This window comes from Pleurodeles waltl, chromosome 10 (assembly GCF_031143425.1).
Source record: "Pleurodeles waltl isolate 20211129_DDA chromosome 10, aPleWal1.hap1.20221129, whole genome shotgun sequence".
Classification (NCBI taxonomy): domain Eukaryota; kingdom Metazoa; phylum Chordata; class Amphibia; order Caudata; family Salamandridae; genus Pleurodeles; species Pleurodeles waltl.
In genome coordinates this window covers 339,026,666-339,042,487 of record NC_090449.1, presented here as the reverse complement: position 1 = coordinate 339,042,487, position 15,822 = coordinate 339,026,666, and the positions used below count along the sequence as shown (strand labels likewise).

At 42.4% G+C, this 15,822-nt stretch overlaps 1 protein-coding gene across 5 annotated transcripts in view; it reads left to right on the top strand.

Moving 5' to 3' along the window:
* JMJD8 (jumonji domain containing 8) overlaps positions 1 to 15,822 on the top strand; it is a 165,274-nt gene that overhangs the window by 33,933 nt on the left and 115,519 nt on the right. For 4 of the 5 annotated variants that reach the window (XM_069210546.1, XM_069210545.1, XM_069210547.1 and 1 more), the window contains exons 3-4: positions 256 to 348; positions 15,486 to 15,534. In XM_069210546.1, the coding sequence (XP_069066647.1) occupies positions 256 to 348; positions 15,486 to 15,534 (142 nt within the window). The remainder of the gene's footprint in view (positions 1 to 255; positions 349 to 15,485; positions 15,535 to 15,822) is intronic. The other variant, XM_069210549.1, reaches the window with a different exon arrangement.

Genomic DNA, 15,822 nt, shown 5'->3' with positions numbered 1-15,822 from the left:
TGTCTGTTTAGTTCAGAATTACGTTTCTTTATTCTAATAAACAGAAGCAACCACAAACCTCTACAATAAATGGAAAACCTAAATGAACTATCTCTGAAGAACAACTGTTATTGGTAAGTACATTTTCCTTTGCCCACAAATCTCAGCAGAGGGTGTTTAACCCACTAGGACATCTCCTCCTATGTATATCTGTTTGAAGTAACGTGGTGAGAGTATTGCTTTTTTAAATTCCGTCCTCTCTCAACTCCTTCTCAGGTTGACAAACCGGTACTTAGCTCCAGGTGAGGAGGAGCACTGCAGCATCGAAAGGAGAGATGCCTCCCTGACTTACGCAGATTTTATTCAGCAGTAAGTAGCAGATGTATCAGAATGGGGATTGCAGGGCAGGATCATATGACTGGTTGAAGACATTCTTGGAGTCTGATTGTCCAGTATACATTTGACCCACAATGGAAAACAACAGTTTTCAGGACTATATAAAAGAAAGTCTAAATGCTGCGAACGGCACAGAGGTGAGTATTCTGTGCTACATGCAAGTATTACCAAACATTACAAAAACATTAAAACAAACTACAACATCCGTGAAACCTAGAGTTTTTGCTTTGAACTTTAAACAGTGAGTGACCTTACATGTTCAAAAATCACATCCTGTTTCTGACTCTTCCTTTTTATTGGGTGAACACCTAAAACAGTCCCAGAAGCCACAAATTATTTTTTGGAATCAAATCTGAGACTGAACAACCAGACTGGATACCAGTGGACAATAGCCTGAATTTAAACCATTTCCTAAACGCAAACAAAGGAATTGTGTAGTTTCTTGGATGGAACTAAAAAAAAAAACAAAGTGAACAAACGGTACAATAGTCAAAATATCACTTTCTCAAATTGAATCCTACCTACCAAGGGGAACATTCTTATAACCTAAAACCCAAATCAGTGGGTGAGTAACGACAGCGTCATGTGGGCTGCGGGATACTCGCCCCTGTGCCTTTAATAGAATTTACACATTTTTAATGTTGTCCTTGAAATTGTCATTCTACATTGAAATACAGATGTGACTATTATGTTGATTCAGAGCTTCCCAAGCGCATCCAATGCAGTCATTCTCTGGTACTAAACATAATTACTTAAACACTGATTTGCTGGACCAATATGCAGCCCCCATGATTATCAACCAATGTAGGACCCACGTAAACACCTTTAGACCATCACATTTGCTGTTGAAAGTGTCCGAAAACTAACATTTACCATTTAATGTATATCTAGCCAGCAAGGGAGTCACTACTAGCTACAATGGGTGTTTCATCACAGTCAACAATTATGTCACTATTTTAGGTCTCAAATAAGTTGTTCTGACATCATATTTCTTCAGACGTGTTGCCGCACAGAGTTACACTTAGCAGCAAAGCTTTTATGAGAATCTGATCTGGTCTGCCTCGGCACACCACTAACCCCAACATGCAGAATCCTTTGTTATAGAATATAAGGTCGAGCAATATCTGTAGTTTTTCTGACGTTTCCTTGATGGGTTACTCATGATTATCTGCCCACCGCAGGAACAGCCTAAATATTCCAGATAAATTAATACCTTAATGCTGGAGGGTTCTATTGCAATATTTTGCAGACTACGAGGGCTTCTCAATTGAGGCAGCATTTAATTAGAAGTGAGCTACTGACACTGGCGTATTATTTTCTTTTGAGTTGGTTGTGCCTGGAAGTTAAGCACTGTCATCAGAGGCCCTAAAGTGTTATGGGGTTCCTTTTCCAGCCATTATTTATTAAATATAGACTTCCATATTGCTTTTAAGCATCACAGCAATGTGTGGCCTTTTGTTAAATTATTCAACCTGATCTGAAAGTCCTCTGAGACCCCAGTTCCCATGGTTAACCTCCGCACTAAAAATGTAGCTCCTATCATCATTAGAAGAAGACCGTTCTGAGGTGTCTGGAGATCCAATGCTGGGGAAGAAATATTGTTTCAGAAGATCCAGAAACAAACGTTGTGCACTTCTAATAGGGCTATCAGGATCAGCTCAGCCTTTTACCCACTAACCTAGAATATCTGCAGCAACAGTGCCTTAAAATTACCAGTAAAGACTGAGCACAGAGTGAGAGAGAACGTTTCTAATGTCAGGCTGAGCAGCAAAGAAAAAGGAAAAGTCAGGATGAGGATGTGGACTGGAGAGTACCAAGTGCTTGGAGATGAATGCAGTTATGCTTGTTTTGTACAACTCTACGGTTTGTGGAAGTTTTAGTTAATCTCTACGATAATGTTTGCAGCTATTTGAAAGTGGTAAGGAAAGAGAAGCATAGTGTAAACTTCTGTATCTTCTTGCAGGACCTGTTTGTAACACCAATATCAAGGAAACAGCCATAGTTTAGGTAATGCTTGCTGCTGTTTGAGAGTAGTAAAGAAAGGGAAGTATAACAAAGTCTCTGAGTATAAATCATTTGGAGCTACACGCATGTAACAAATGCAATATAAAGGGTAAAGTCAATTACTAAGTTAATAATAATTCAGAGCTCAACATGGATTAATGGCGTGGTCCAACAACATGATGGATGACTGGTGGAATGACCCTGGCTGAGCCCCTTCTCAGCAAGCAGATGTTGAATCTCTTTGTAAGGAGAGCGACTCCGCCTGAAATCTTGCCAGAAATACCTCCATCCTACGGGAAAAGGGTGACATCCGTAAACGCTGTAAAGTGTAATGTAGCTAGTCCTTCGAACAATCCAGATTTACATTTAATATCATGTCGCCCTGCAGGCTGTCAACATCAACCTGATCCAGACACAGATTTGGCTTCGCATCCAGTATGGTGGCCGTCGTTGGAGTCAGCACTTACCTCCAAAGTCCAGGCTGTAAAAGCACTCTCATAAGCTGGAGACACAGATCCTGGCAGACTATACTCCGTCAATGGACTCAAAATGTAACAATCTAAACAACTTCATTTACAAAGTTCAAAACGAAAATAGGAAAATTGAGGATTCCTGCCAATGCCCCACAGTTATCAATAAACTGGTGATGTTGCCAGACATATTGAAGACAGCCATTCACGACCTAAAACCGAGCTATCTACTGTCAAATCTTCAAACTATCCAGTACTGCCTCATCTAGGGATTAGCTTTCAGGCGGCCGACAGCAAGGCCGAAGGAGGAAAAGAGAATTTGGCAGCGGTTCAAAATCCCGAGCTACCACAAGCCAATGAAATAGAAGATACACAAGAGGGAAATAGCTTGTCAAAGAAGGATTTAAGCACCTTAAAATAATTAATAAAAAAGCCAGGGTCTCTGAGTGGGTCTGTGAGTGGGTAAGGAGTGTCAAAAAGGGTCTGTCAGTAATTGCGTGACTCTCTCCGTTCGGACTGTGAGTGGGTGCATGAGTGTCTGAGTGGGTCTCTGAGTGGGTGTGTGAGTCTCTGGGTATGTGAGTGAGCACATGAGTCTCTGGGTGAGTCTCTAAGTAGGTGCATGAGTCTTTGAGTGGGTCTGAGAGTGGGTGCGTGAGTTTCTAAGTGGTGCTGTGAGTGGGTGCGAAAGTGTCTGAGTGGGGCTGTAAGCGGGTGCATGAGTGTCTGAGTGGGTCTGTAAGTGGGTGCATGAGTGTCTGAGTGGGTCTCTGGGTGTGTGAGTCTCTGAGTGGGTCTGTGAGTGAGGGCATGAGTCTCTGAGTGGGTGCGTGAGTCTCTGAGTAGGTCTGAGAGTGGGTGCATGAGTGTCTAAGTGGGTCTGTGAGTGGGTGCGAAAATGTCTGAGTGAGTCTGTGAGTGGGTGCATGAATCTCTGAGTGGGTGCATGAGTGTCTTAGTGAGTGTTTGAGTGCGCCTGTGAGTAGGTGTATTGGTGTCTGTGTGGGTGTGTCTGTAGCTGTGTGAAAGACTCTGCCACAAAGGAACCTCAACTGCCCTTTTATCCAACAAAAGTCTACAGCTTTGCATGAAATATCTACCCAAGTGAATTCTTTCTGCCTCCATGGGTAAATGTCCATTATGTATCCTACACTACAACAGTGTAATTGTCTGTGAGGAAATGTCACCAGTGACCGTGTGTGCATTTTGGCAATATGATTGTTCTCTGGAATTTTGTGATAACATGAATCCTCCTATAGCTAGGCCAACAAGTCTACAAAGATGTAAATCTCCACCAACCCAGGGTCCTTCCTATTCATATGAAGTAAGTGCTTCTTTGTTTTGTAGAGATATCTTCATATTCATCAGCATCAAGAACATACCATCAAAACTGGCGGAAAACATAATTGGAGGGCCCTTTGGTAAGCTGTCCACAATCCTGGCGAAAAGCGGGAAGACCTTTGCATACTACTAAGGTGGACAGGGCAGGGCCAAGTGGGTGGAGCTTCCAGGTGATTTGCACATTTACATACTCGTAGCAATTTAAAGGGAGCACCATGGACTCTCTCACGAGGAGAGGACAAGAAGAACCCACTCTTCACAGTCACATAAAGATTACACTCCAAAAGAAGAAAGATGCATTCACCTCCACAAAGGATTTCAGATCGTTTTTCAATATAGAATCGTAGAGTAAACACACTTGCTTTGCCTTCTCCAATCCCAGGAGTTAGGATCATTTGTCCTTTCCAGAAGTGGAGCTTCAACTGGGGGGCATGCTACGTTTATATTTGTAAGTGCTTCCTGTTGAGTTTTAATTTCTGGGAAATGAGCATCACGGCCAGAATGTAAACTCACCTGCTTGTTTATCCATTAAGAGTCCGCAATTTTGCACAAAATGTCTATCCAACTGGAGTACTTTCAACTGATTTGTTATTGAGTGCTACCTTGTTGGGTAAATGGCCAGTGTCCAGGAGGGGAGCCACTATTAAATGGCGGATCCGGATCAGAGGATTCTTACAAGATTTAAATAAAAATAAATGCTTTTTATTTTAGCCCTGACAGGGTCCTTAAGAAACCCCTAGGCCAAGGCTAGGGGCTCAGGGTGACCCTATCCTGGCTCCTTTTCTATTTGTTTTACCTTTTTTATGGGACTCGGCTCAAGGGGAGTTCCAAGATGGCTGCCAACATTTCCTTGAAGAAGTGTTGGCAGCCAATCAGATGTCAGCACTGGGAAAGTTGGATCTGCAGAGGATCCGCGTCACTAGATAGCTATATTTTTTAACTTTTCATATCTCCAAAACTACTGAACGAATATACCTCATATTATAAAAAGCACAATCTGTGGAACAGAATCTAGCTTCCTGCCTAATTTAGTGTAACCCCGTTCAGGGGTTTAGGCTGTAGGCGAGTCTAAAGACCCTATGGAAAAAGAATGGGGTAAATGTGTTTTGGGACCCCCCTTTTTCTCAGCCCCCGCTTAACTTATCACCCTGAAACTTTTAAGATAGCAGGTGAACTGACCAAAGTATAAGTTTTGAAAATTTCGTGAAGATTCTTTAAGCGCCACCAAAGTTATTGGCAAGACAAAAACGTTCTTCCTATGGAAACTAGGGGACATTTTTGCGGTCACAAACGGTGAAAATCGCTGTTTGCGACCGCAAAATGGGCAGATACGATGTACCATACCTATTGTGCAAGTCGGTCAGCAATTATCGGCTCACAAAGTAGGGACAGCGACTCGCAATTAGGGTCGCAGTCCAGAGGGCGTCCCTTCCAAATTGCGACATGCAGGGGGATGTATGATTATTTTGTGACTTTGAACGCGGTCGCAAAACAATCACAGTTAACACCAATTTCAAATTGCTGTTGACCCATTTCAAATGGGAGGGGGTCTCCACGGGGCCCATTCCCCTTCGTGAATGGAAGCAAAACATTTTTTTCAGTGCAGGGATTGGTTCCATGGACCACTCCCTGCTCTGAAAAGAAAACTTTTCATTTTTCTTTTTGAAATGCATCCTTTAAGGAAAACAGGCTTCATTTAAAAAAAGAAAACTGCTTTATTGAAAAAGCAGTCACAGACATGGTGGCCTGCGGTCCCCAGCCATTCCCAAAGGGGTAATTGACACTGTTGTACATTTGGTTTTACAACTCGCAACTGAGTCGCAAATTGACAGTGGCAAAACACATGGTTGTAAATCTGGCTCTAGGTCCTAACTATAACTACTTACTGCCGAACGCCGGTAGGTTTTATATGTATATATATATAATATATATATATACGGGAAAAGAGTCTTTCTTGCTGTAATCAGAGTCGCAAAGATCTTGTGGGAATAATATGGACTATGAGAGGGTGTTTCAGAAATGGATACAAATTGTTTAAATGGATATATACATTGGGAATAATATGGACTGTGAGAGGGTGTTTCATAAATGTACTCAAATTGTTTGTGTATGGATATATAATGATGACGGTATAAAGTACATTTCCCCACTGAGGGGTTAGGGATTTTGAATGATGACATGATGTTACAATATGGCAATGAAATTGTGTTTTGTATCGAGCAGTATAAACTAGTGCTCGATAACATAATGCCATTTTCAGAACTACAAATTGATAACATATACGAGCACGTGTGTGAGAAATGTAGAGAAATATTCTTGTTTATAAGTAAGTCAATGGCTTCCTGTTGTGAATTATTAAATACTGATTGAAAGAACATAAGTTGTATAGTTTGGAAAAGAGTAATATTGGAAAATACAGTATGAATCCATTCCAAGATGGCAGACATTATTGATGGAACTTTGTCCTTTTTCCATTTTTGTAACTTGCTGATTGGAGCGTTGTACACAGTGCGGAGGGGAGCATATTTAATCAAGCATTTGCAATGCAATAGGTCTCACATTTGCGAGAGTTAGAGCTATTGCCGTTGTAAATGACAATGTGCCTGATTACAACTTTGGAGGATAGTGTTAATCCGTCCCAAATGTGACGGATATACCACCTACCGTATTACGAGTCCATTATATCCTATGGAACTCGTAATACGATGGGCAGGATATCCGTCACATTTGGGACGGATTAACACCGTCCTCCAAAGTTGTAATCAGGCCCAATGTCTTTTACCTGTTTGGCCACTCCCTAAGTACAAGCACGTCTCCTAAAGATCAGTGACGTGTCCACAAAGAGCACCATTCCCACCCAGCCACAAAAGGGATTAATACAAACAAGCTCACTGAAACTGAAATACCAGAGGAAAAGGGTCCAGAAAAAAAACAACACACGGGGTTTCGGAATCAGGCAAGGGTGTGCATTGTTTAAATTTGCAATATAAATTATGTCAGTCCTTTCCCAGCATTTTTCAGACACTGAGGTTTCTACCACACAGGCAAAATAGAAATGGGACAAAGACTAGGAAATGTAGAGTTAAAGTCTTAATTTTATTAAAGACACGGAGGCGAGTATTATGCATTCTTTTCATGCTTTAATAAAATAGCAGCAGTCAAGGAACTACACTTCCCAATAGGCTTAGCAACATGCTAACCAATGGGAAGAAAAACGTAGGCACCAGCAACACCAATAGCACGACCCCCAAGGACCATAAAGTACCATCTTGACTGCAAGCAGCCCTCTTTTCTTGAGTTAGCAGTTCAAATAGAGTTATGAAACAAAGGAAAAATAGAATCAAAAATAGCAATTGCGGGGATAAAAGATAAGTCTTGGCAACAGGAAACAATACAGGCATAACTTGAAGAAATAGTAGGGTCGTAGAGGAAGGAATTCCATCAGTCCAGTGGTGTAGAAAAGGGAGAAGTAAATGAAGAAAGTCTGGCATCATCTGGAGGCAGGAGGCAGTGCTGGATTGGCTGGGAGGGAAACAAGAAACATATTAGTAGAGAGTGGTGGGATAATACTCGCCTCCGTGTCTTTAATAAAACTAAGACTTTCCTTCATAAGTTACTAGGAAAATCTACATTTTATGTCAAGACCGGAGGCTCCTATTATGCTAGTTTAAAGCATATCAACCACCAGAGAAGTATCAGATCTAACAGATTTGCAATAAAACGTTCTGAAAACATTATCATTAGACCAATTGGCCGACCTCAGAATGTCCTCTAGGCTGGAACCCGAAGCAAAGGTTTTGGAAGCCATGGCACCCCTGGAGGAATGGGCCCCAAAGATGGAAATATCGATACTCGCCAGGGACATGACCCATTAAACCCAGCGAGCTAAGGTAGCAGAAGAAACTGATTTATGGGGTTTACGGAAGGGAATCAGGAGCTGAGGGAGGGAGGACATTCTGAGGTTAACAGTACGTTTCTCATATTCTTTTAAACAAAGACCCACACAGAGTTTTGGTTTGTTGGGAAAGAAAGGGTAAAATACAGAATGTAAGTTGGTTTTTGTGCATTTGATAATGTGGAATAAAAGACCTGTAGGCATAAATTGGCACGAAGAAACAACCAGTGATTTTACATCGGAGATACGTTTAATAGAAATGAGGCATAACAACATGGTCAACTTAGCAGAGAACATTTTAAATGATAGGTCCGAGTTCCCGGGCCAAGAAAGGAACACATTTAGAAACTAATGAAACATCCCATAAGAAAGTGTATTTGGATGTGGGTGGTTTGGCTAGTGTAACTCCCTTTAGGAGACGGCAAAGTAGGGGATGCTCTCCCACCGGCTTGCCAAAAATATATTGGTGATGCATAGAGATAGCAGATCTATAGAGGTTTATAGTTCTATAGGACTTACCCGCACTGGCTTCGGCTGCCAAAAAATGTATAATGAAATTTAGATCTGTTGAAAAGGGATTGATATGTTTTCCCACACACCAGCATGCCCAAAGAGACCAGGCTGATTCGTACGCTTTTCCTGTCCCTGGAGCCCAAGCATTGTTAATGAATTCTGTAGCTTCTGTCGAAATAGAAGCGGTTTGATGGGACAGCCCGAGACCTTCCAAGCTGTACGAGTTAGGGATTTGTTGAGAATTAGGTTGTGAGGAGATCCGAAAGGATCTAGAAGAAGAAGGGAATGGAGGAAGAAGCAGAGGAAAATCTGTGGATAACTTCTTGAAGGAGAGGAAACCAGACCTGAGACTGCCAGAAGGGGGAGACAATGACTAAGGAGGCTTCTGGCTTGAGATAAAACTCTGTTGATTAAAATGAAAGGAGGGAAAGCATAGTTGGTTGCCGAGGACCAATCTTGTAGAAACGCGTCTGTTGCCAACGCGAGAGAATCGGGGCGCCTGCTGAAAAAGAGGGGTAACTGAGAACTGAGACGTGAAGCAAATAGATTGATATGGAAAGGACCACATTTGTTCAGAAGTTTCCGAAATATCAAAGGATGGAGTTTCCAATCGCTGTAATTTTTTAGATGGCGAGAGTGCCAGTCTGCAATGGAATTCTGGGATCCTGGGTGATAGTCTGCTAGGAGAGAAAACTTGTGGAGGAGGCAAAATTCCCAAAGACTTTTTGCTAGAAGAGCTAAAGGTTTTGATTTGGTTCCCTCAAGGTGGTTTATGTATCGGACCACCGAAATGTTGTCCATGCGAAGGAGGATAGAACATTTGACTCTGTCTTTTGTGAAACTTTTGATCGCAATGGAACCTGCAAGCATCTCCAAACAGTTTATGTGCAATTTGGACTCCTCTACAGACCATGTACCGCCAGTCGATATTGGTCCACAACTGGCGCCCCAGCCCGTGAGGCTTGCATCTGATTCTAATACAAGATCGGCCGTCCAAACCTCTGGATCTCTGGGGGTAAAACTGTGGCTTGTAGTCTTGGTCGTTGTTAAAGGAGCCTCTAGCACATTGGTTGCGATAGGTGCGGCCGGTAAAGCAGCTCCTGCCTCTACCGGCCCGTGCAAAAACACGTTGGCTGAAGACCTTCTTGAAAGATTGTTGAGCTTTGTGGATTGAAGAGAATGTAGTAACGTATCTGCTGAGGTCTTTGATAAAGGAATCCCCAAAGAGCTTACCATCAGCTTGGATGCCGGGATCAAGAGTTGCAAGATTGGCAAGGTTGGGATCTAATTTGAGAAGTAAACTTTCCTTCTTTCATGTATGATAGCCGAATTGGCATTTCCCAAGAGACAAAATGCTCTCTATCCAAAGGGAAAAGTCTGTAGGATCGATAGGAGTATTGTCAAGTCTGGCCGAATCAGGCATGTCAAAAATACGGGCCAAGGGCCCTACAACATCAAGATGTTTGTCCTGGCATGTTGTCCAGGCTTTATCAACCCCTTTACGGGGGTCCTTGCCAAACTTACAAGAGATTGATCAATAGCAGGAGTGATGGTAATATTAGACGATAGAGCAGGTCTAGGACATTCAGACTTGAATTTTGAACAAGTTTGCTTATCTAACAGAAGCCGTAGACGTGAGGAAATACAATCTCTCACATGAGCAGAAGGAAGCCATTCTGTGCAGTTTGGGTGATGAATGAGAGAAGGGTCAAACATAGGGACCCCATCTGCATCCACAATGGTGGAGGTTGACTCAAAAGAGGAAAGTTTGATCTTCTTAGGAGGAGGCGAAGAAGAGGAAAAATTATCACCAGTGAAATCATATTGACAAGCGTCATCCATGTCATCATCATTTTCGTCATCATTGTCGGTGTCCAATATATTAGAAATTAAAACTTGTTTTGGCGCAACATTTGTATTTTTTTGTTTTTTACTTACATTTGGAAGGCAATGAGTCAGTACCATTTTTTGAGGAATTCCCCTCCTTACAAGGAAGCCTGAGAGGAACCAAGTCCTCAGTCTGATGTGAGGAAACCTCACTTGTCATTTGTGCGCCCGAAGAAAAAGTTTTCTTAATAATTAATGGAGTACATTTTCTTTTTCTGCTTTCCCCCGCAGAATGGGTCGGTAAAGTATTGGACATCATGTTTTTCACAGAACTTTCAATATTTTTTGAAATTTTTGCCATAGAAGCCTGTAAGGCTTGTTCAACAGATGACTGGATGAAAACATTTAAACCTTGTTTAAAAGACCACCCATCCTCATTGATGTCAGGCATCAAAGGGGAGCTATCTGATTCCGTGGTAAAAAAGTAGAAAATAAGAAAAGCAGAGCTTTGGTAGAACGCAGGAAGGAAACAGTTAACTTCTGAGGCAAGTAAAATAATGACACTCCCCTGAGACGTGAGGGAACTGTAGGAAAAGCCTGGGGGTGGAGACTGGAAGCCGTGCCCCTTGAGAACCACCCAGCAAACGGCAGACGAAGCAGAAACGTTCTCCGACTAACACGGAGAAAACCACTGAATCGATAGAGAAGCGAACGCTTGAAGAAACACGCGCCGCGTTGAGGTGAGGAGCAGACGCGGGTGGCGATGACGGTTGGAATAACCGTTGTTGCGCTCGCGCAGGGGACGGAGGAACAACAGGGGAGAAAGGGAAAGACAAGTCGCAAGACACGGCTTTAAGAAAATATTGAGGGCACCACCCATGGAGCGAGCGCTCAGGCAACCAATAACAGTATAACAGTATAATAGTGCAACATACAGAAAACAGTGTAAAATGTATGGAGCTAAGAACCATGAGTACTTATCTTGACTGCTAGCCTATTGGGAAGTGTAGTTTCTTGACTGCTGCTATTTTATTAAAGCATGAAAGGAATGCATAATAGGAGCCGCCGGTCTTGACATAAAATTGATTGCAGTGTTTTTCCTAGGTTGTAACTATACCAAGGTATTTTTAATGCAAATTCTTAAAAATGCACATGGTACGTTATAATTAGATTTCACCAAATGCATTAAAATGGAGGTCAAGAAATGTCAGAATTGAATAAAAATCACATGCCTGCTCTCTTTAATGCTTCACACCTGAGTGCACATGACCAGGGCAGTTCTGATTAAAACAAAACAATAATATGGAACATGAAGCATGGCCCGAGCCTGGTGGAGACAGGATAGTGGCTGAAATCACAGAGGAGTGGAGTGGAGAGGCCATCACACGCTGTAACAGGAGGAAGCGAGAACATAGTGTGAGGGCTGACAAAAATGTTCTCTTAGTGAAATTGTCTAGAAGCTTGTCCTAAACTGTGATGATTTAATCGCTAGACAGCAGTAGCGGACCCTAAATGCCGAGTCAGGAAAGAGGTTTTTCCTGCTAGCCCCAAACATAGCGTGCAGTGGTGGTTCATTGCATAAATCGGTAAAAGCTGCTCAGGTTAAAGGAAGGACATTTTGCTAATGGCTTGTGGGGTGTTTATGCATATATTGAACACCTGATTTGCATGGGTTGTCCTGGAAGCTTTCAGTTGAGGAACGGGTTGAGTACGGGAAGTTACTGTTGTGCACCGCAGGAGCTGATCAGCAGTCTTGTTTGTATTCCACCATTCCGAGCCTTGTTGTTGTTTCACCGCCTGTAGCTACAAAGTACTGTCCAAAAACAAGCTGGGTTAACACCAAAAGTAGAAGCACGAGTGCCTAGAAAACAGTTTGGAGAGCTACAACACAGACATCCCTAGTGTAGTTTGCATGGGCAGCAAACCAGTCCTTGGCTGAGCAGCACCGTTTCCATTAATGTGTACTGCTGTGGTCCCAAAAGAGTTTACCCTTGACGGTGGTGCTGGTTACTGGCAGCAGTTTGGGGTCTTGCTAGTGAAGCCCTGGGTAGCAGGCGAGTATCGGCATGCCCGAATCATAGGTAAGGTACAAGACCTGGCCGTGCACAGGGAGAACTACTGAATGGGTGTGCACTTAAGGCAGCTGCGCATTTGTGCATTTCCGTGTCAGGATTTGGATTATATACAGGTGTGCATTGAGGGACCTCCTGTGTTATAATCATTTCCAATGTTCCAGCAGTTTGGCATCAACTGTAGGGATACGTTTGTAGACTGCTGGTTCTAGCATGGGTCCTATTCTGGGAGCGCTGCTCAGCCTCCCACGTTTGCGAGGTCAGTAACACAGATTACACTCTGCAGGGAGTTGACAGCACCTGTTTTCCGTGCCTACAGTTGGTGGGTCTACGCTGTTACTGTAGAATGGTATGGTATGATATTGAAGCTTCTCTATAGAGCTTTCCTACATCCCTCTTATTGGGGCCCAGAAGTGCTTTCAAGATAGTCCGGTGAGCTGATAGTCTCTAGCCGTCCTGTTGGCTGTGTGAAGCATGGCGCCGAGCCGCATGGAGAAAGGATCACAGCTGGGATTAAAGACATAACTGAAACGAGATTGGAAGAGGGAAGGGGGCCATTGCACGCTGTAACAGGAGAAAGCGTGAACGTAGTGTGATGGGCAACAAAAATGTTCTCTTAGTGAAACTCCCGGAAGGGAACCAAGCACACAGGACAGGGACATTCAGAAAACTGCACCAATAAAAAGGAAGCATTTGAGATGAGCACAACAAAAAACAAATGGCAAGAGTGGGCTTGGTTAACGTTCATGGACTGAATACAACATGTCTTGCAGACAGCTCAGCGCGCTACCTAGACTCAATCTAAAAATGAAGTTGTATACATGGCGCTGCTAAAGTGATTAAGGTTCACTCTGAAATTGTTGTTAGCTTCTCTGCAACAAACGCCTTTCATTTAACTATTGATGGAGTGTTGATTCCTTTATTGGAGAAGTTTTGAGGAATGTAATGTGTGTTTGCAGACACGCTTGTGAGCTATATATATATATATATATATAAACCTATACATACCTAAACTTCCCAGAGTTCTCCCTTTTTTTTGTGCATAATTCTTGCATCTCTGTAACCCTGAAAGGGATTTGTTTCTTCTGGGTTCTTCCTTGTGTCTGGACAATCTAAACACCTTTGAAGAGCTATAATGATAGCTAAGCACATGTCAGGGTTTGCTTTTAATTATTCCACGATGGCTTGGATGGTATTTGACCAGTCCAAAGCTGTAATACTGTGCCTGGAGTGGTGAATGGCTTTTGTAATTTTACATCTCGGCGAGGGTGGCACTGGTTCAAATCTATGCTTAAAGATTTTGCTGTACAAATGGCAAAAAGGCAAAAGACTTTGGGCCTTATTACGACCTTGACAGAGGGTTTTCCTCCATCACAAACATTATGATCTCCATAGAATATAGTAGGATCATAATATGGCAGATGGGATATCCGTCACATTTGTGGTGGAGGAAACCCCTTCGTCAAGGTGGTAATAAGGCTCCTAATCCCTATCTAGCTTGGTGCGGATAGCACTGCGCTAATCCCATGCTTAAAAACTTTGCTAGATAAACAGACATTTGAGGTGAGCAAATCTAGTGTGTCGCTGGTGTTTCGGGGTGCTCCTGCTTGGAGCTTCTCTCTCTCTATATATCTATAGTCTTTTTTGCTGTAAAAACATTTCCAGGATCCTGAAAATTGCCAAAATCTCAGGCTCTATAAATTGTACTAAGACCTTATGGCATAGAGAACTTATGTGAAAAAGTAAGTAACTTTCCCTTTTCAACTGTATGAATGTTCTTGCTTACACCCCAACATATTTTTCCGTATTGCATAGCACCATTCCTAGCATTTTGAAAATGATTGATCTGATATTGCAAAATGCGGAAAAGGTTCCTATTAACTTGAGTAGTTAATGAGCTCCTTTAAGCAAAAAGCCAAAGTTCCTGTAACTGAAAGAAACTTAGGGCCAGATGTAGCAAGGTTCCAAATTGCGAGTCCCAGTGACTCGCAAATTGCATCTCGCAATTTGGAATGCAGAAAGGTGTCTCAGACACCTTCTGCGAGTCGCTATGGGGTCGCAAAGACCCACCTCATTAATATTAATGAGGTGGGTCGCAATTTGCGACCCCCATAGCGATTCAGGGCAACAGCAGACCACCATGTCCGTGACTGCTTTTAAATAAAGCAGTCTTTTGTTTTCAAAGTGCAACCCGTTTTCCTTAAAGGAAAACGAGCTGCACTTGAAAAAAAACCCGAAACCTTTAGTTTCGATATTTTGCAGGGCAGGTAGTGGTCCCTTGGAACACTTCCTGCCCTGACCGTTTGCGCCTGGGTTACCATCCACTTCAAGTGGATGGTAACTGCTCTTTCATTCGGTCGCAAATGAAAATGCATAGCATTGTGACTCGCAAATAGGAAGGGAACACCCCTTCCTATTTGCGAGTCAGAAATGCATTTTGCGAGTCGGTTCCGACTCGCAAAATGCATTTCAATATAGCAAAGACGCATTTGCGAGTCGCAAAGTCTTTGCTACATCTGGCCCTAAATGATTTATTTTTCAGTCAGCGTGGAACCTAATGTTTCATTAAAAGATCCAGTCTGATCAGACCAGGAGGTCCGTGACATTTTGTTTAACACGTTAAGACTTGAGATTGCTTACTGCCTTGCTCTCCTATAGATTCTGATCACAAGTCATCCTGGAACAGAGAATCTCTATCAGACACCCATTTGTAGTTTAATTGTGATAAAGAAGCCTATGTCTTTTGATTAATGTAATGGCTGTGAACAGAATATATCGAAGAAATTAAATTCTGCCTACTAAGCTCTGTGGTGTAATGAACAATATGGCTTGAAGTTTTCATTTTGTGATTTTTATATTTTAGGTAGGTCTCGTCATTGCTAAACTAATTGTACTATTGTATAACTGTGAGAAAACTGATCAAGCCACCATACTTTTAACCTAGATTACATAAAAGGAATTTAAGCTCCTCTTTTTCGTTTCATACAGGTATGCCTTCTCCCGACCTGTGATCCTTCAGGGAATCACAAACAACTTGGTAAGTGTTCTTCTACCTTTATCTGCAAAAGGATTTTGAACATATTTCTATCTGTTTCCGAATACAGATTTATCTAGATTTTCAGATCCTCTATAAATCTTTCTGTGTGTCTTTTTATCCAGTTAATGCCCGGTGCTACATAGCCACCACTGGAGAAAGCTCCACACCTGCCTGCTACATAATCATCACAGCCAACTGTCTCTGACAATGTGATCCCTTCCCTTCTCCATTATTCAGATATTTCTACACAGTAGATTTCTTCACTTGTGAGATCATGGGACGCATTTT